General features: G+C 37.1%; 1 protein-coding gene across 3 annotated transcripts in view; it reads left to right on the top strand.

The window, feature by feature from the left end:
* Nucleotides 1–16,946, top strand: part of DESI2 (desumoylating isopeptidase 2) — a 36,761-nt gene extending 19,815 nt beyond the window's left edge. For 2 of the 3 annotated variants that reach the window (XM_029229610.1, XM_029229611.1), the window contains 4 exons: nt 5,791–5,863; nt 8,453–8,546; nt 10,104–10,245; nt 16,526–16,946. In XM_029229610.1, coding sequence (XP_029085443.1) covers nt 5,791–5,863; nt 8,453–8,546; nt 10,104–10,245; nt 16,526–16,759 — 543 coding nt within the window. In that variant the 3' untranslated portion in view covers nt 16,760–16,946. The remainder of the gene's footprint in view (nt 1–5,790; nt 5,864–8,452; nt 8,547–10,103; nt 10,246–16,525) is intronic. The other variant, XM_029229612.1, reaches the window with a different exon arrangement.
* Nucleotides 16,947–19,474: the final 2,528 nt, after the last annotated feature.

Genomic DNA, 19,474 nt, shown 5'->3' with positions numbered 1-19,474 from the left:
TTCTCTATTTACCTTGGCTAGAATCTCCAGTACAGTGTTTCATAGAAGTGGCAAGAGCAGATATCCTTGTTTTGTTCCTGATCTTAAAGGGAAAGCATTAAGTCTTTCACCATTAAGTATGATGTGAGCTGTGAGTTTTTCACAGATAACCTTTATCAAGTTGGAGAAGTTTCCTTATATTCCTAGTTTGTTGAGTGTTTTGGTCATGAAAAGTGTTGTATTTTGTGGATTTTGTCCTTTACTCTAGTGCTATGGTATATTACATTAATTGATTTGGGGGGATGTTAAATCCGTTTTGCATTCCTGGAATAAATACCACTTGGTCGTGGTGTATAATCCTTTTTATATGTTGCTGAATTCAATTTGCTTGTATTTTGTTGAGGATTTTTGAGTGGGTATTCATACGAGATTGATCTGTAGTTTCCTTATGATGTCTTTGTCTGGTTTTGGAGTCAAATTAATACTGGCCTCATAGAATGATTTGGGAAGAGTCCCCTTTTCTTCTTTTGAGCAGTTTATGAAGAATTAGTATTCTTGTTTAAATATTTGGTAGAATTCACCAAAATCATCTGGTTGTAGGCTTTTCTTTGAGGGTAGTTTTAAAATTACTAATTCATTCTCTTTTTTTTATTCCCATTCATTATAGACCTATTCAGATTTTCTCTCTCTTCTTGATTCAGTTTTGGTACTTCGTGTCTTTCCAGGAATTTATCCATTTCATCTCAGTTATCTAATCTGTTAGTATACAATTGCTTATAGTATTCTTTATAATTTTGTTTCTGTAAGGTCAGTAGCGCTATCTAGTAATAGATTTCTAACTAGTAAATAGTTGCTTTAATCTAGAAAATGAATTAACTCTTAACATTTGGGGCCCTTTCTAAGGATAGAAGGTACAAAGAACATGAAAAGCAAAGAACTATTGAGTCCCTCATTGTTATTGCTAACAGTGAATAAGCAACATCAGCGTTAATTCCTGCATGGCACAGAATATTGAGACAGAGCCTTTAGGAAACAAGTAATGTTAAGAGCGGGTAGCTTCTGCTTTTTAATACTGTTCAAAGGAATATCTCTGGGTTATGAAATCCTTTTCCTAGCAACTTGCCGGCTGCCTAACCCTTGAGCAGAAACACTTTACCTGATTGTCCAACTTTCCATCTGAGAGTAGAGGTAACATTACCACTTGCAAAGCCTGTCAGGTATTCATTTTTCATTGCAGTGTCTCAGCAATTCTTTAGAAACCTTATATAGGTCAAATCTCATTATAGTAAACTCCAAAGGACTGACCAGATTTTTAGATGGTACATTTCTCTCTCATATTTAAGTTTCTCTCATTTTATAGATTTTCCAGTTTATGAAATGTGTCAAAACATAACCTTTTATATGTATAATGTAAAATCTTGAATGCAGGGAAATTTCAGACTAAAGTATGTATATACGTATACACAACACACACACACACACACACAGGCAACATACAGAAGTTCTAACATGGAAGAGATTATTTTCAACTGTGAAACAGCAGAGAATAAAAGATTTCTGAGTCCAGGATCCCCACTCTGACAAGTACATTCCCATCCTAACCCTTTCTTAACTCTTTGGCTAAAAATAAGTGTGCAGATTTTTTTTTCAATCTGTGAAAGACTTTCTATCTCTTAGTAAAACATTTAGATTCCCATTATGGAAATTTATTATAAAAGCACTTTCAGAATGCTGTTTACTGGTCAACAAAAGATAAATTGTTAAAATTAAGCGATACTATACATTAAATGGAAATAAATGTTCAATTTACTAAGAGTTTAAAACCTTTCGATTATTGCAGACAACAATTTTGTATCTGTCTCTTTTTTAAAATACTCTATATTTTGAAAGAGAAGTGCTCACACTGTAAAAAGAGAACAGGTAACTTTAAGTAGGAGCTGTCTGCATCCAGAACAAAAGCCTGTTGGTGTCATTGTTAAGGAAATCAGTTAGTAGATCAAATTATTGGTTGTAAACAGTATAAGCAATGAGATTTCTCAATTGGAAGAGACAATTTAAGTCCTAGAAGTTGGCTGCCAAGGAAACCACTGACTGCAGTAGCCAAGATATAGAAGCAACCTAAATGGCCATCAGTGGATGAATGGATAAAGAAGATGTGGTGCGTATGTATGTGTGTGTGTGTGTGTGTGCCTTTACTTCATATTTATTAGGTGACTTTCCTCTGTAAAAAGAGCTTTCTTTCCCTTCACTTTTTGTTTTTCTATTCTGTTTTGTTTGGTGGGTTTTTTTGGTATTACTGTGGACTCAGATTATTTGTTATTCAATATGCTATAGTCCATTATTGTCATTATTCTTTTTGATATTCAGATTTTCCCAAAGTTGACCAATGAAAGCACCATCAAACCAGCCTCTGTATCATTTTGCCATGTCTCCATTTTTCTTTTCCTTTTGTTCGCCTAACATATCCTAGAAATTACTCCCTATCAGTTTCTCGAGAGTATCCCGCTTCTTTTTATGGCTTTGTATATTCCAAATATTGTTTATCATAGTTTATTCAACCAGTACCTTATATGTGCACATTTAAGTTGTTACCAGTATTTTGCTACTACAGATAATGCTGCTGCTTGTGTTTTATATATATGCAGCCTATTCTTTTAAGATAGTATAAATGTTCAAATAAATTGAAGCCTGTTAAGCTAAGAGAATATAGTATTTTACTTTAACATTTTTCTAATCATAAAAGTTGGTAATACACATAATTCATAAAATTCAGAAAAACAGTCCTGAAATGTATGGAGTTAAAAGTGAAAGTATTCCTTTACACACCTGTATTCCCACCCCTGCGCTATACCTACTCCCCTCCCCCAAACTGTTAACAGTTTGATCTGTAATGCTTCAAACTTTCTTTTGTTGTAATTGGTGGTGGTTTTATTTTTCCATATTTAGCATGTAAACATACACTCGGGGCCAATTTATTTAACTTACAAAAATGTGATCTTGCTACAGATGATGTATTATGACCTGGTGTTTTTACTTTATGTGTCTTAGATATCTTTTTATGCCCTTACGTATTGAGTTAACTCATTTATTTCAGTAGCTGTACCTGTATGATAGTTCATAATATGGATTTACCATCGTTTATGTAGCCATTTTCCTATCGATATTTAGATTGTTTCCAGTTTTTCAGTGCTATAGACAACTGCAGTTAATACCCTGGAACATGTCTCTGCCTATGTTCAAGCATTTCTGTAGGCTAGATTCCAGGAGGTAGAATGGTTAAATAATTGTCATTGATTCACATTTCTGCAGTATCTTCCTGACATCCTTACCAACACTAAGTATTAGCAATATTTTGTATATTTGCCAATACAATGAATAAAAAAAAAAAAAAGGGAATTCCCTGGTGGTCCAGTGGTTAAGACTGTGCACTCTAACTGCCTAGGGCCTGGGTTCAATCCCTGGTCAGGGAACTAAGATCCCGCAAGCTGAGCGGCCAAAAAAAAATGAATGGTAACTTACTGTTTGAATTAGCATTTTTCTGTTACTAAGGAGATTTGTTTACTAGTCCACGTTTGTTAGCCACTGATTTCTTCTATGATTGCTCACTTTTGTCTGTGGGAGTTATTTTTTTTAGTGGAGTTTTTGTATATAGTATCCCTTGCTGTCTGAACTTTTGCTGCCCAAATTCTGGAATTAAATAGATTTGGATAAATGCTTTGAGAAATCCCTTACTATATGTACCCTCGCTACTCTCCATCCAAAATCAAATTGTTTCAGATAAAAAGGTGTCACTCACCTTCCTAACTTGCCATCTAAATTCAGACTGTCCAAAATCAGGAATCAAATAGGATGAGATAGAGAGGAAGATTTGTATTCTCATACTGATCTTAGTGTTAACAACTTTTTTCTCCCTGTGTATTGTTTATCTTTTGTTCTTGTTTGTGTAGTTTTACACAATAAAAAGTTGTAAATGTTTATGTTAAATTTCTGTTGTTTTCCTCTATACTAGGTTTTGCTTTGCTTAGGTTGGCTTTTCCCATCTAAGATTTTTTTTTTCTTTATTTTTAAAACTTATTACAGAATACTGAGCAGAGTTCTCTGTGCTATACAGTAGGTCCTTGTTGGTTATCTCTTTTAAATATAGCAGTGTGTACATGTCAATCCCAAACTCCCAGTCTGTCCTTCCCCCCTGGGAACCATAAGTTCATTCTCCTAATTCTGTGAGTCTGTTTCTGTTTTGTAGATAAGTTCATTTTAAGATTTTTTAAATCTATTTTATTTTCTTCTATACGATTATTTTTAGAAACACTGAAAGTTTTAGGTGTGTGAAATGTATTTTTATGCATAGTCAATTTTATCAACACATTTATAATAACTTATTTATCATTAATTTTAAATACTACCTTTTTCATATACCAGATTCTTATGTATACAAGGATGTTCCTGCAACAGTACCATACTGGGTTTTTTTGTCTTTTTGGGTTTTGGGGGGTTTTTTGCAGCACGTGGGCCTCTCACTGTTGTGACCTCTCCCATTGCGGAGCACAGGCTCCGGATGTGCAGGCTTAGCGGCCATGGCTCACGGGCCCAGCCGCTCTGCGGCATGTGGGATCTTCCCGGACTGGGGCACGAACACATGTCCCCTGCATCAGCAGGCAGACTCTCAACCACTGTGCCACCAGGGAAGCCCAGTACCGTACTGTTTTAATGATTATTTTGATATCTAGATGAGACAGTCCCTTGTTCTTTTTTAAATGTTTCTTGTTTATTATTGTTTAATTTTTTTTCCAGTAACATTTTAGGGGGAAAAGTCTCCCTTATCATTTATGCTTCCTGCAGCAGTGTATGAGAATGTGCATTTTCCCAGGTCTGGGAGAAACTGGCTGGGGCTCTGAAGCCAAGGTTAAGACTTGAATAAACCTAGAAAAATTAAAATCAAATCATCTACCCTCTAACCTGGGAGAAATCAGTAGGTTTGTAACACTGTTAAGTGTTACCTAAGTGTTTGTTTAGCATTAACTCCTTTACCTTCTAGGTGTAACCCTCTCCCCTCCACACTAACCCCTTTCACAGTCATCTCACAGAATTTCACATCACATTACTTGTGTACATCCACTTCCCTCTACCTGGCATTTCTTCTCATTCCCCACCACCTCCCCCCAGCAACCTCACTTTACCTTCCATATTTTTTGTGTGGGGAAATCTCATTTGTTCCTAAAAACTCAGTTCAGATATTGCCTTTTCTGGGAAGTTTTTCTTCATGCAAACAGTAAGAAGATTGTTCTAATCTTTGTGCCTCGTGTTATTTATTCCTAATATTATCATTATCAAACTTTGAGCTGAATCAGGACATATATGCCAAATGCTTTTGAAAAAGAATAAAATATCCCTGTCTTAAGGGAGCATACCAGAGAATGAAAGGGAACCTTAAGATAGAAGAAAAATAGGTATGAACACAGATATTATATGTGATTCTTTAAAAAGTCACTAACAGGAGGGCTTTTATATCACTTCCCCAACCTAACCAGGTTTAGATTTTATGGCTTATGTGCTAAGCCTTAGAAAAGGTGCTGATACACAAACTGAGACATTCATTTGAATTCCATATGGGATGTGGCATAAGCAAAGGCACAGAGTTAGGACTGAATGCGTCATTATCATGGGAGTTTCAGACCTGTAAGGAAAATACCAAGAAATGGGATTAGAAAGGCCTAAATATTCAGTAAAAGATTTGGAAATTAGTAGCCTCCTATAACGTGGATTTGAATTATAAATGAACAAATATTCTGAATCTTTTTTTTTCTTCTTCAGTATTGGATGAACGAATACACCTCATCCATTGGAATTGGAGTTTTTCATTCAGGAATTGAAGTATATGGCAGAGGTACGTGTACACACAGTCTAAATATACTTTCTGAAGATTTTTCTCATTTAAAGGAGTTGCAAAATCATGACTGTAGCTCTTCCTTTTTTTTTTTTTTTAAGTACTTCCATACTTTAAAAAGTAGAAGAAAATCTCCCCATATTTGTTTCTACTGTATTTTGGAAAAATGCCCAAAGTGGAATGTATCTGGGGAGAAAGTACTCAAAGTACACAAGCGTACATTGATTTGATTATCTTTTATTCTAGGTACTATGTCCTAAAAAATATTTTCCTTTCAAGATTGTTATACTATGACAGTTTTGCCTTAATATGTATTGGCATTCCTAAGAAACCTTGCACTTTGAAAAATAGTGTGATAAAAATAATCATTTTGCTTGGAAAAGGGTTGGTGCTAGAACGTCAAACTTGAAATACCAATTTCCTGAGGGAATTTCAGTAGTAAATTTGTTTTCGTAGACCTACAAATATATAAAGTTTAAAAATATTGCTGAGCGAATCCTGCCTTTGATTACATCTAGCTTTTTGCTTAAGAATGATGGCCTTTGTCATTAACTCAGCACTTTTTATTCTTTATTACCCTTCATTATGATAAACATAACTGGAGCCACTCAAATCAAGTAGCTCTGTTTCAGCAGCTTTTTCCTTTGTTCTAATTCTCTCTTGATACAAGATAATCTCCTGATCAAGTTGTAAGTAGAATGTTCTGCATAAGACAGATCACATTGCTGATTTCATCAAGCTTGTAATAATATACTAGTTTGAATCATAAACTCACCATATAGCAGAAATGCTTTTATTTGCTTCAGCTAGGAAGTCTTTGCTATAATGTTACTGCAGTTTACTCCCAGTTACCCCTGAAGACTACATAACAACTTCAGCTAATACAAAGAAAAGGCTCGTTTACTTAAATGTGTCAGTGTGGTGTTTTACTGTCCCTTTTTTGTATGCTAAATTAACTGCTTCTAGGTGCAGTGTACCATATTAAATATTGGCTATAAAGATCTGCCATATAAGCTCCATTTTACCTGAAAGACTGCAGGTAATTCCAAAAAGCAGTGAGGTTTGTGCTGAAAGTTCCAGTGGTTGGAGTATTGATACGGGTGAAATGGTAGTCTGTGGATTTGCTCCCTGTTTGATTTGGCTTTTGCCAAAGTTGCATGTATATTCCCTTTTAGCTGAATTTGTATGGTGTGTTACAGTTTTTTTTTTTTAAGCGCCATCGAATTTTGGACCACATGACCTCACTGCTCTGAGGTAGATTGGAGCATGAGACATTTTTTCCATTTTTCAGATGAAGAAACTAAAGCTCAGACCTGCTGAAAGTCATGCTGCTAATTAACAGAACTAGGACTTGAACTCAAGTATTCTTATATACTAGTCCATTATCCATTTATCTGCCTAATCATTGCTCCCATTCATAAAATGACTTAGGAATAATTAGAAACATGGCTCAAAACAGCAAAGCCAGGGCCAAATACATTCCTAAAAGTGAATTATTGCTTCTTGAATAGAAGAATAAGTGGGTCTACAACTTTCCTTACCATAATTGAGAAAGTTGAAAATCGAAATACGATCTTTCCACATCTAACCTTATCTACAGTGTTTTATAAAATTCTGTCATTAAATTTTTAATGTATGTTTTAGAATTAAATGCTAAATACTTTCTTACTCTACATTATTGCTTTTTTTTCCTGAAAGGTCTGAATCAAAAGTAAATGTATTGTAGAATTGCCTTTTTCTTTCCCATGCTTTGTTCTGACCTTATAAGATTGTATTTAATAAATTTTAAGTGACAAGATTAACTTAAGCATTTGTTTGGAATACTTTAAGTAAGTCTACTAAGATTTGCCACTTAAATATCGAAGTATCTAGCACCAGAACTGTAGCCAGAAATTTTATTTCCTTCCTGATTTGAAACCATTCTCCATTTTTGTTCTGAATGAGAGTTTATATCTGATGAGGCTGGATGTACATTCACTGTAGTACAAGTAGCTCTCTCCTAGCTTAAAGATGTGCTGTGGAAAGTGTGTGTGTCTTTATGTGTGCGCGGGTGTGTATGTTAATTTTGCAGCTTATCTTTTCTTGAATGAGGGGAATTGAATTCAGTTTTTCTGGTTTGCTAATGTTTTTTCCCTCTTACTCAAAGATAAAACAAGAGTCTTCATCTCAGGAACCATGAAAACTCATTGTTATTAGACAGTTTTTCGAGTAAAGTCCAGGTTTGAAATTTGATCACTTTAATTTAGAAAGTGGCAAAACACAGAACTGACCACCTACATACTTTGGCGTGATAGGTAAACACAGGGACTTTTTTCACCTTTGAGTGTTAGCCAGTCTCCTCTAGCCAGTATAAAGTAAATATAGAAGTCAGGATTACCTTTGAGCGTCTTTTGTTATTAGAGTTTCAAGTCCTTTACGTCAACTGTTCTATACAAGTAATAGGTAAATAAGATGTTTGTAAAAGCATTACTAAATTGAAAAATATTTAGATGGTATCATTATTATCCTCATCATTTATTAAATCTGATTCAGCATACTGGTTAAGTTTTATGTGATAAATACTAAAAATCATGAGTTTTCTCTTTTCAGAATTTGCTTATGGTGGCCATCCTTACCCCTTTTCTGGAATATTTGAAATTTCCCCAGGAAATGCTTCTGAACTAGGAGAAACATTTAAATTTAAGTAAGTAGGGAGGATAATTTTTATTACACTGTCTTAGATGCCAAAGCTTGTTTTCAGGCATACAGAATTCATTCTGTAGATTAAAATCTAGGAACTTAAAATGTTTCTTTAATGTTGTTTTAGTTGCGGACACTTTAAAATCAAATCTAAATTGTTGTGTAAAGATAGTAATCAGCCAAATAAAGTGCCTGAAATAAGGAAGTCTGTTGCTCTTATTCAGGACCCACAAAAGTTACTGTGTCTACTTTAAAAGTAATTTTACCTGGTATAAGATTCTGCTTTAGAAAACATTTCCTATATAATGACTGCTTCCCCTCAGTCTCCTATTTGGGGGGAGATGGAGGAAAGTTTTATTGTGACCTACTTAACACTCTTAAAAATCTCTTCATTTTCCCAATGAAAGGGACACTGTTTACAAACTTGAAATAACTAAACTAAAATAATTTGAATAGATCAGCCAAGAGACTGTTGTTAAGGTACGTGTATTATATGTATTGATAAACCTAAAATTATGGATCTGAGTGTACTGTGGAGCCTTATGTGTAGTAAACAGCACTGAAAACCTGAATGCTAATAATCAAATTCCCATTCCTTAATTGAGTTTTGTATTTAAAGTGATATTTAGAATCTTAGTTTCAAGGAACTTTAAAGAAACTTCTGGACCTATAATAGTTAACTTGCCAAGTGAAAAATAGTGAAATGAGGTTATAACATTGAAATTCAGTATAGGGTTGTATCTTTTTATCACTACTGAGTTAATTATTCTCTTAACCTATAACTAATTTGAAATATTTACACACAGAAGTGCTATAATGCCAGCCTGAATCCATTCCTTAGGTCTCCCTTTGGTCAAAACTGCTAGATAAAAGGATTTGCTAAGTATTGTCAGCTTTCTTGGATGCCTGACTTGTATCTGACTAAAATTCTACTCTCTATTGAATGATGTCTATTGCATTTCCAGGGTAGTAGTTTGGGAGTGGTGGCGGGGCTGGTTGCTTTTTTGGTTTGGTGTATTGTTTTCTTGGTTTGGTGTGTTGTTTTGGAGGGTTTTGGGTTTATAATGCTTTTTTAAAAATTAGTCATTTGACAGTCATCTCACTGCAGCCGAGTGGCAGATAACTTAAAAGATTATTTCTAAGTGAGAATATGACCAGCCATTTGATGGTGAGTGTAATTAAGCAAGAATATTTGCAGCATGGATCTGGTTCTCTAATAATGTAACTGCTAATGTAATAGTAATAAAAATAACTGTGATATTATATTTTTAATATGACACTGTTTAATAAAGAAAATGACTTATTTTGCATTTGTATTATTTAGAAGTGGTATACTTAAGAGTTTATTGCTTTTAAAAAGTAGAAAATAATCGAAATTATTAAAATACCTCATTTACCTTTTTAGTCTTCTCACAGTAACCCTGCTTTGTTACATCAGTCATAATATTCCTGGCAATAAGCATTTCTGGAAATGAGTCTTTAAGCATGCCTATAATACCTATAACTCACGCAGCTATATTCTTTTTTTTCTTTTTTTTTCTTTTCTTTTTTGTTCTTTAAGAGAAGCTGTTGTTTTAGGGAGCACCGACTTCCTGGAAGATGATATAGAAAAAATTGTAGAAGAATTGGGAAAAGAATACAAAGGCAACGCTTACCATTTGATGCATAAAAACTGCAACCACTTTTCTTCGGCTTTATCAGAGGTAAGTGAAATTTTACTCTAAAAGTTCTTCAAATAAATAACCCTAGTATATTTACTGTCCCACTATATTTAATCAGTTATTTTTTCTGATTATTTATGTTATGTGATATGTGGTATTTTATTTCTTTTATGTGAGTATTTCTTTTACATGAGTGACCTTTCCAAAGTTGGTAACTTTAGAGCGAGCACAGTTTTAAGCTGCAATTCTGTTCATGACTTGGCAGTGAGTAGAGCGAGTACAGTAACGGGTCTCTTCTTACTCTAATTTGTTTCATCACGATCTTATATTTTCACTTAAAAATTAATGCCTAGGGGGTTGGGGAAGAAAAAAACAATAAAAAATTTTTTAAATTAATGCTTAAGTGACTTCTGCTTCTTAGCCACTATGATTTCTCTTTTCCTAAATTTTAGTTGCCAACGTGAAATTTTTCTGGCTCTTACTTATTAATAAGTAATTCACTTCTCCTATCTTGAAATTTTACTCTGCCAGTTTATCACACACACACTTGTTTGCCTTCCCAGTTCTTGAATGCCAAGCAGAAAACCAAAAGTAGATCCAAATTAAAGGTCTTTTAAAAAGGAAATGACGGGAAGAAAGCAAAAGGTTATAAAATAAGGTCTGGCGAATTAAATAGCGCTTGAAACAGCTTCCCAGCTTTCTGACCCTTAGCAGATGGTTGCAGAAGCCACATCAGGTACCACAGAAATTGTGAAATGTGTGAAAGAGAAAATGAGCTGCTGCTTCAGTGACCTCCTCTGCAGAGCTGCTTAGCTACCTGGCCCTTTTCACTGCCCTCATGGCTTCCACAGCATAGGTTTCAAACAGGACTACAGCAGACTGCTGCCGTGCTTCTCAAATTATTTTTTGAGGACTGGCAGCATTAATATCACATAGGAATTTGTAAGGTATACATCATCTCTACCCCACCATAGATGTACTGAATCAGAATCTTCATTTTACCATGATCCCCAGATGATTCATAAAAGTTGGAGAAGCACCCACTAGTCTAGTGGGTGCATTGATACCACAGAGGTGACGAAGTTGATTTTCAAGGAAGAGAGAAGGTAGTTCTAAGCTTTCTTGACCCTAGACATTACATTTGTAGGAAGTGCATTCAAAGATCCGTAGAACGTTAAAATTAGCAAAGGTTTTAGATAGCATCTAATCTAGTCTGCTCATTTTATAGACTAAGTAACAGGCCCTGATTGGGGAAATGACTTACCAAGATTGTGGAGAACTCAGATTAGACCCAGACTGCGTAGTTCAGTGCTTGTTATATTTTATCGTTACTTCTTCTGGTTCCAACTTATCCTCTCTCCCAAATAAATTATTAGCTTTATTGAGCATCTGTAACACCACCTCAGCCCTGGTCTAACCCTAAAACCATATTGGAGTTGAGTGCGTGAAGAGCAATTCTAGATGCCCCTGGAGCCATCTTTTTAGGTCACAGTTTTCATGCTTTCACCCGTGTGAGTGCTGAATTGTTAAAGAAACTGAGACTCAGAAGTTAGGGGACTTAGCCTAGCCTAGCCAGCTTGTTAGTGACAACTGAGACCAGAATTCTGGATAGTGGAGGAGGCAAGGGGCTATTTTTAGTAAACCTCATATAATCAAGGCAAAAAAAATTAACGTTAGGCACTCTTAAAAAGTTATTAAATCTAATGTGCTTCTACATCTTTGACAACATAGTTTCTACATGTGTCGTATAACCAGTTGCAGATAGAAAACCATAGCTAATTATAAATGATTGTTGATAATATGTACTCTGTTATTCAAAATTGTTCCAAAAATTCTAAGAAGCATCATAGTTATCATTGCAGATGCTTCTCTACAACAAGGATTAGCAAACCACTACAACCTGCACACCAATACCAGCCTACCACCTGTTTTTGTATGGCCTGCAAGCTAAAGATGGTTTTTACCTTTTTTTAAATTTGTTTGTTTGTTTGTTTATTTATTTTTGGCTGCATTGGATCTTCGTTGCTGCGTGCGGGCTCTCTCTAGTTGTGGCGAGCGGGGGCTACTCTTCGTTGCGGTGCGCAGTCTTCTCATTGCGGTGGCTTCTCTTGTTGCAGAGCACGGGCTCTAGGCGCGTGGGCTTCAGTAGTTGTGGCTCGCGGGCTCTAGAGCGCAGGCTCAGTAGTTGTGGCGCATGGGCTTAGTTGCTCTGTGGCATGTGGGATCTTCCCGGACCAGGGCTCGAACCCGTGTTCCCTGCATTGGCAGGCGGATTCTCAACCACTACGCCACCAGGGAAGTCCCGATTTTTACATCTTTAAACCGTTGGGAAAAGGTCAAAAGAAGAATATATAGTTACATGTATAAATTATGTGAAATTCACATTTCAGTATCCATTAAAATCTGACTGGAACACATCCGTACTCATATTTTTAACCTATCATCTTCACTGCTTACAGGCTGCAGCAGCAGAATTGAGTAATTGTATCAGAAACCAAATGGTCTGCGGAGCCTAAAATATTTACTGTTTGGCTCTTTATAGATAAAGTTTCCCAACCCCTACACTACAGGTCAGATGCATTCGAATCTGATTCAGATTGACTCAAACAATGAGGAAATATTTTATCTCACAAAACAAGAAGTCCAGGATAAGGTGGGCTCCATGTCAGTATGGTCAGTGTCTCAACTGTGTGTCACCAGTGGCCTAAGGTCTTTTTATCTCTCTGAGCTGCCATCCTTAGGGTGTTAGGTTGGCTCTGCCCTCAGGCTAGCTCCCTTTATGGTTTTCAGGTAGTTGCAACAATTTTCGGCGCCATATCCTGATACAGCAACATCAAGAGAAAAAAGAAAGCTCTGTCTCTCCCGTTACTTCTCTCTGAGAAACTGAGACTTTCTCCAGAACCTCCCACCCTTTCCAAAGCAGGTCATGTTTCATGGCCAGAATTGGGTCGAATGCCATTTCTAAACCAGTCACTAGCAAGAAGAATGGCATTGCCGTTACTAAATGCCACTGGCCTGAATACCTTCTGTAAATTAATATTTTCAGTGGGAAATTCCAAACCTGAATAAAAGTAGAGAGACTAGAGTAATGAGCCTGATATACGTATCACTTAGCTTCAAAAATTATCAACTCATGGCTAATTTTGTTTCATCCATAAATGCCCACTCCGAAATAACACTGATCGCTAGATTACTTTGAAACAAATCCCAGGTGTTATTTCATTTCAGTTGTAAATAGTTTACTTTGTAGCTCCGAAGATAAAGATTTTTTTAACATAACTACAAATATTATCAACCTAAAAAAAATTAACATGCATTCCTTAATATAATGCAAATATACAATGTTGAAATTTTCCCACTTGTCATAATTTTTTAACAGTTTGTTTGAATCAGGATAAATAAAGGCCAAATACCCCCTTGTTACCGTGAGGTTCAGTCCGCATAAGAAAGGTAGGATAGCTGTCTTGATTCTTTTCCGTTACTTAACAGTCTTCAAAAAAAGAATTGGTTCCTGTGCTGTGCAGAGAAAAATTAACATAGCAGAGGGCTTTACTGTTAGGAAAGCATATTGTGGAGAGAAGGCCAAGGGTGTGACTGGATAACCTTTTGCTGCTGCTGAAGAGATTAAACATGTGACTCGTGGATCCTCTCAGCCATCTCAGTGGAAATCAGGAATAGAAATGGGATTTTCCAGGAAAGATCTGTAGAGGAACCTCTTATCCAATAGAGTGAATCCCACAGGAGACTCAACATTTTTGAGGATGTTATATTAGCAGAAACACTGCCGGCTTGGACTGAAAGAGGACAGAATGAAAGATGACTGTTGGATTCCGAAATTTCACAGGCAGTAAACAGCCTGGCGAAAAAGGGTAATTTCAAGGGCCCAGACGACAGAACTGAGGGCCGCAGAGGATTAGTCCCAGGCCTTGAAACCTAATGGAGTTGCCCAGTCAGATTTTGAAATTGCTTGGGGGGGGCTTCCCTGGTGGTGCAGTGGTTAAGAATCCGCCTGCCAATGCAGGGGACACGGGTTCCATCCCTCGTCTGGGAAGATCCCACATGCCTCGGAGCACCTAAGCCCATGCGCCACGACTACTGAGCCTGCGCCCTAGAGCCCACGAGCCACAACTACTGAGCCTGCATGCTGCAACTACTGAAGCCCGCACCTAGAGCCCATGCTCCACAACAAGAGAAGCCACCGCAGTGAGAAGCCCGCACAACGCCACGAAGAGTAGCCCCCGCTCACTGCAACTAGAGAAAGCCCGTGCGCAGCAACGAAGACCCAGTGCAGCCAAAAATAAATAATAAAATAAATTTATAAAAGGAAATTGCTTGGGACTAAAGATTCCTTTCTTCCTTCCATGTTCTCCCTTTTAGAATGGGAATGTCTATAACTTACTCTGTGCTGGTCCACCATTATATTTGGGGGGCATCCTACACACACTTTGTTTTTTTAACTTAACATTGTACCATGGAGTTTATTCTGTAACAGTATATAGAGATAGTCCTCATTTCTTTTCACAGCTAAATGGTCCTCCTTGTTTGTGCCAAAATGTATTCAGTCAGTTTCCTATTAATGACATTTGGATTATTTTTAGCCTACAAAAAAGTGCTGTAATGAATAACCCTGTGCATACCTTTTTTTCATATTTTTGCCAGTGTGTCTCTAGAATAAATTCCTAGAAAGAGGGATTACCAAGGTGAAGCTTAAATGCAAAAGTAACTTTGTTATATGAATCAAATATTTTTTGACCACTACCTACAGTAAGAAATATATTTTACATCATGATCCAGATGTGTACACATAACTAAAACAAGTGTCACAATTTCCCTGGTATCTACAGTCTATTTCATTTTAAGAATTCAAGTTAAAATGCTAAAGCTACTAATGGATCTTGACTCAAAGTTTAAAAGACATTGGCTTGATCACGGATCTGCACACTTTTTCTGAAAGGGCCACATAGTAAATATTTTAGGCCTGTGGACTATTCCTGGACTCCACTCGGCCATGGTAGCCCAAGAATTGTAGGCCATAAAAAAAAAAATGAGGGGGCATGGCTGTGTTGCAATAAAATTTTACCTATAAAAACAGGTGGCTTTAGTTTACAGACCTCTGTTTTAGGTTAATCAAGCCGCCTGCAGGTGTTGGGATGAAGTCAGCTTTCTGTGAAGCACATTGATGTATGGAGGAAGGCAGATGACTGAATGAAACCAAGGTTTAGGAAGGAGAATGAAGAGAACAGCTGCTGGATAGTCAGCAATGGCTTATTACATTAACCTCGCTATTCCTAGTCACCACTCTGTGGTAACCTTCAAATATACATACATCCCCAATTATGTAATATAATGTAGTACTTGTTTGCCTGTGTTTTTTAGAATAGACAGATAAGAATGGTATAATATAAGGTCATTGCTCAGCTTTCCCCCAGATCTAATTCATGCACATTCTTCAGGTATTTTTAAGTACTGTCTACCTCTCTGTGCTTCCAGGCCTGGTAATCAAAAATGATCAAAACATGCCACCCTCCCTCCATTGAGACCACCGCCTAGCCCTGTAGTTAAGACAGAGACATAGTATTTAAATGTAGCCCTTAAGGCATAGGGCTAAACCTTTAGGGAGAAAAGTTATATTGCTTGATGACAGGTGCCAGCTTATTTACATTTTAGCTAATTTTTGGCTGTAAGATACTTTGAAACCAACTAAGCTAAAGTAGATGGTACTTCCAGATCATAAGTGTAATGATTATAATCTTTGACATGATTGGAGGCAAAAACACCACAGGGACAATAAAGCGTGGATTAGTTAACCCTAGTTTTGACTGCAGAAGCAAAGGAGGATAATAAAGAGTAAAGTTAGTATTATAAAAGACCTAGTTCTTATTATTTGCAGTTGGGAAAAGAGGGGGCTTACAAGTCCTAAGAACAGGATAAGGATGAGAAGTGCCTGGAGCTTCTGTTACTTGAATAGTATCTTGTATTAACAAGTCTTCTATGTGTTCAAAGTACTTCTACATGCTTCTCAAAGCAGTTACAAAGACCAAAGAAAGAAAGGAGCCAAATGGAATTAGCTTGATTTTATAGATGTAAAAAGTAAGCAACTTAACAAAGTTCTTCAGAAAGGAAGGGATGGAGCTGACAGTAGGGGGACCCCAGGCTTCCGAGTTAGGGAGCTGCTTGTCATCAAAGACCGGAAGTAACAGCACCAAAGGCTAATGCGCAGTGGCCTTTTTGTATATCCGCCTCCCTCCCCAACCCTCCACTCCTTGGCAGCTGACCAGATAACCCTAACCTCTCACCTAATACTACATTCTTTCTCCTGTAGATTCTTTGTGGGAAAGAGATTCCTCGCTGGATCAATCGGCTTGCCTACTTCAGCTCCTGTATACCCTTTCTCCAGAGTTGCCTCCCAAAGGAGTGGCTCACTCCCGCAGCCTTGCAGTCTAGCGTCAGCCAAGAGCTCCAGGACGAACTGGAGGAAGCGGAGGATGCTGCAGCCTCCGCTTCCATGGCCAGCACTGCCGCAGGCTCCAGACCCGGGCGCCACACTAAACTGTAAATGTCTCCAAAGTCACGCATTCAGAACTGTCTCTGGCAGTTGAATATCACTAGAGAAGAGTAAAAGAGTAAATGTCCTCTGGATATTTTGTATGCAAAGATGGCTCTCCCCCAAATCCCAGTTTTTCAGCTCAGGATTATATTTGTAATCAAAAAAAAAAAAAAATCACTTGGCGCAGGAGGGAGAACTTTCTATGAAGCTGCCCTCTGTCTTTTTTACCCACTTGTAAATTTGGATTTACTTCTGTTTTATATAAGCTCTGTTAAGTTATGTTTACAGTATTTTGTATCGCTGTTTACAAATCTTGCATGGACTCCTGCCACCATGAAAGAAGAAAATCTTCATGTCTTCAAAAATTAGGCAGGTAATCTTTGTACACTTCTGACAATTGCCCGAGCTTCGGCATAAATAATAGGCACACAAGAAGGTACTTACACAGTTATAGTCACCATCACCTGCTTAAGAATTGTCTTTTAGGTTTGTGTTTGTTTTTGTTACCATTTTGGTACCAGGGTGCACAGAGGTGAAGGAGCACACACAGCCCTGAGGGCTTGGGACCTCGATCTGCGTGAGAGGCGCCCAACCCTGGGCACCCAGCACTCCCTCCACTCCAAGTGGTACATCTCCTGAGGTTCCCACCGAACGGTGGCTTTCATCCCAAATATCTGGCCACCTCCACGGGGTGGTATACTCCCATGTCAGTCTGGCTTTGATGCCTCTGATTCTATAAGTAAGATGTTTTTCGTTAAAGGTATTCTTACTAGTAACAAGTGTTTTTGCACATGTGTTGGGGGCTTCATTTTTATTTTAATACATATTGATATCCTCCTCCCTGCAGAGGATTTTGTTTGTGGGGCAGGAATATCCTAAGTGGTAGCCTTCTGAGTAGCAGTGTGAGTTGACATTCAACTACTTTTAAGTCTTCAGGCTACCTTTTATACCACACCTTGAAAACTAGAGTCTAAAGTAACACTCTCCAAAAAGTTAATACTTTGATATTTTAAACATTTTATGTACCGTACCAGAAAGAGTATGTTGCAGTTTGTTTGTTATGGGAGTAGTTTCACCTCATAATAGAAAGCTTAGTCTCATTGACCTCTTGTGGAAAACTCATATTTATGTGTCTTATTCATCTTTTTCTTTCTCTCAAATGTATGTCTCTTACATAACCTACTCGAAGAATGAAATTGTCACCACAGATAAGTCCTCATTAGCAAGGAATCTGTCTGCTCAAGTCTACTCCCAGTTTGACCCTTGGATGTAAGAGCCAAGTCATTACATGTCAAATTCAATTTTTCTGCCTTAAGAATGAATGTTCTACATAAAATATTGGATGCAGTGTATAAATTATCCAAGGCAGTGACTTCAGCTTTATATATATATATATATATATATATCTCGTTAGTTTTAAAATCATCTACTTTTATTTAAACTTCTAGATTGGATTGTTTGCTATTGCTTTTTGTAAGGATACATATCTTTCAGTACACTACATTTTTAACTTTTCCATAAGCTGATTTTGAGTCATTTTATCAAATTAAGCACACCCTGTTCATAGGGAAAATAAACCTTGGGTTTGACCTGAGGAAAATGAAGCCACTTAACCTAATTTATGCTTTTGACTGTTCTGTTGCTGGAGAGGAAAGCTTTTACAAATTATTCTCAGTTCTTTTAGCGGGGGGGCAGAGCACTTGTTTTAAGAGATGTGACAGAAAGGAATCTATGATCTTTATGAAAAGTTGACCTGATTCAGGTCTAAAAATGAGATTTAGAATAAAATGCGAAGACTCTTGACAGTGAATCAGTTCACTCAAAGAAGAGTCCTATCACTAAAACCCAGGTTAGTGAAAAATGTTTGATGCCATTCGCTTGGGATTTTTTGTTTTTAATAATGTGGTGGATTCCAGTTTTTTCTAATCCGTTCAAATAGACATGAGTTTAAATCTGCTACGGACACACGTGAAGGAGTGGCCATTATTTAGGCACTTCTTGGCGAGTAGCCAGGAGCCTTCCACATTTGCTTATCCAGAATCCAGCGCCTCAGCACACAAATGATTTTATCGTTATTTTGTTGTACTGACTTTCATCTGCAGCATTTGGAGTTTAAAAATAGTGTTAAGGTCCTAGTAAAAATAAATAATGGCCCTGAGGCCAATTATCGTAGAACCACCAGATAAAATTCTGGACGTGAGATTGCTTGCAGTCTAATGGTACTTGAGGTTGAGAAATAAATGTCTTTACTTTAGAAAATCTCATTTAAGTCAGTTTGTCCACTACAGTTCAAAATTGAGGGTGAATTCAGTTAACTAGCATTTCACCAGCTTTCCCTTGCCCTTGGAGGAAAAGAATCTTGTTCTCAACCTGATCTCTGTTAAGAAAAATCCTATATAAAAAATCCGGTCATTAAGATACATGTGATACGATGGCATCACATATTCGTAGTTGTAACCAAGTGAAACACATTTCTCATTGTGGGTTGGACAGTAATATAGTGTTAAGAGGGTCAGAAGCTGCTGGTTTCTACTGTTTGTTTTCAGTGCCCTTGGGTTTTGTTTTTTCTTTGTTTCAACCCTAAGAAAGGGGCATCAGCTTTGGAAAGTGTGGCCTGTGGAATGGTAGAAGGCAGTGGTGCAGCAGTAAAGAGAGCCTCCACTTGATGCCTGAAATCCAGCCCACTATTGTTCTGACCCACAGCAATAGTGCAAGTTACCTTCA

The sequence above is a fragment of the Monodon monoceros genome, unplaced genomic scaffold (assembly GCF_005190385.1).
Source record: "Monodon monoceros isolate NGI ecotype Baffin Bay Population unplaced genomic scaffold, NGI_Narwhal_1 Super_Scaffold_18, whole genome shotgun sequence".
Classification (NCBI taxonomy): domain Eukaryota; kingdom Metazoa; phylum Chordata; class Mammalia; order Artiodactyla; family Monodontidae; genus Monodon; species Monodon monoceros.
The sequence above is the reverse complement of the archived record's forward strand: the minus strand, read 5'-3'. Positions and strand labels throughout refer to the sequence as shown.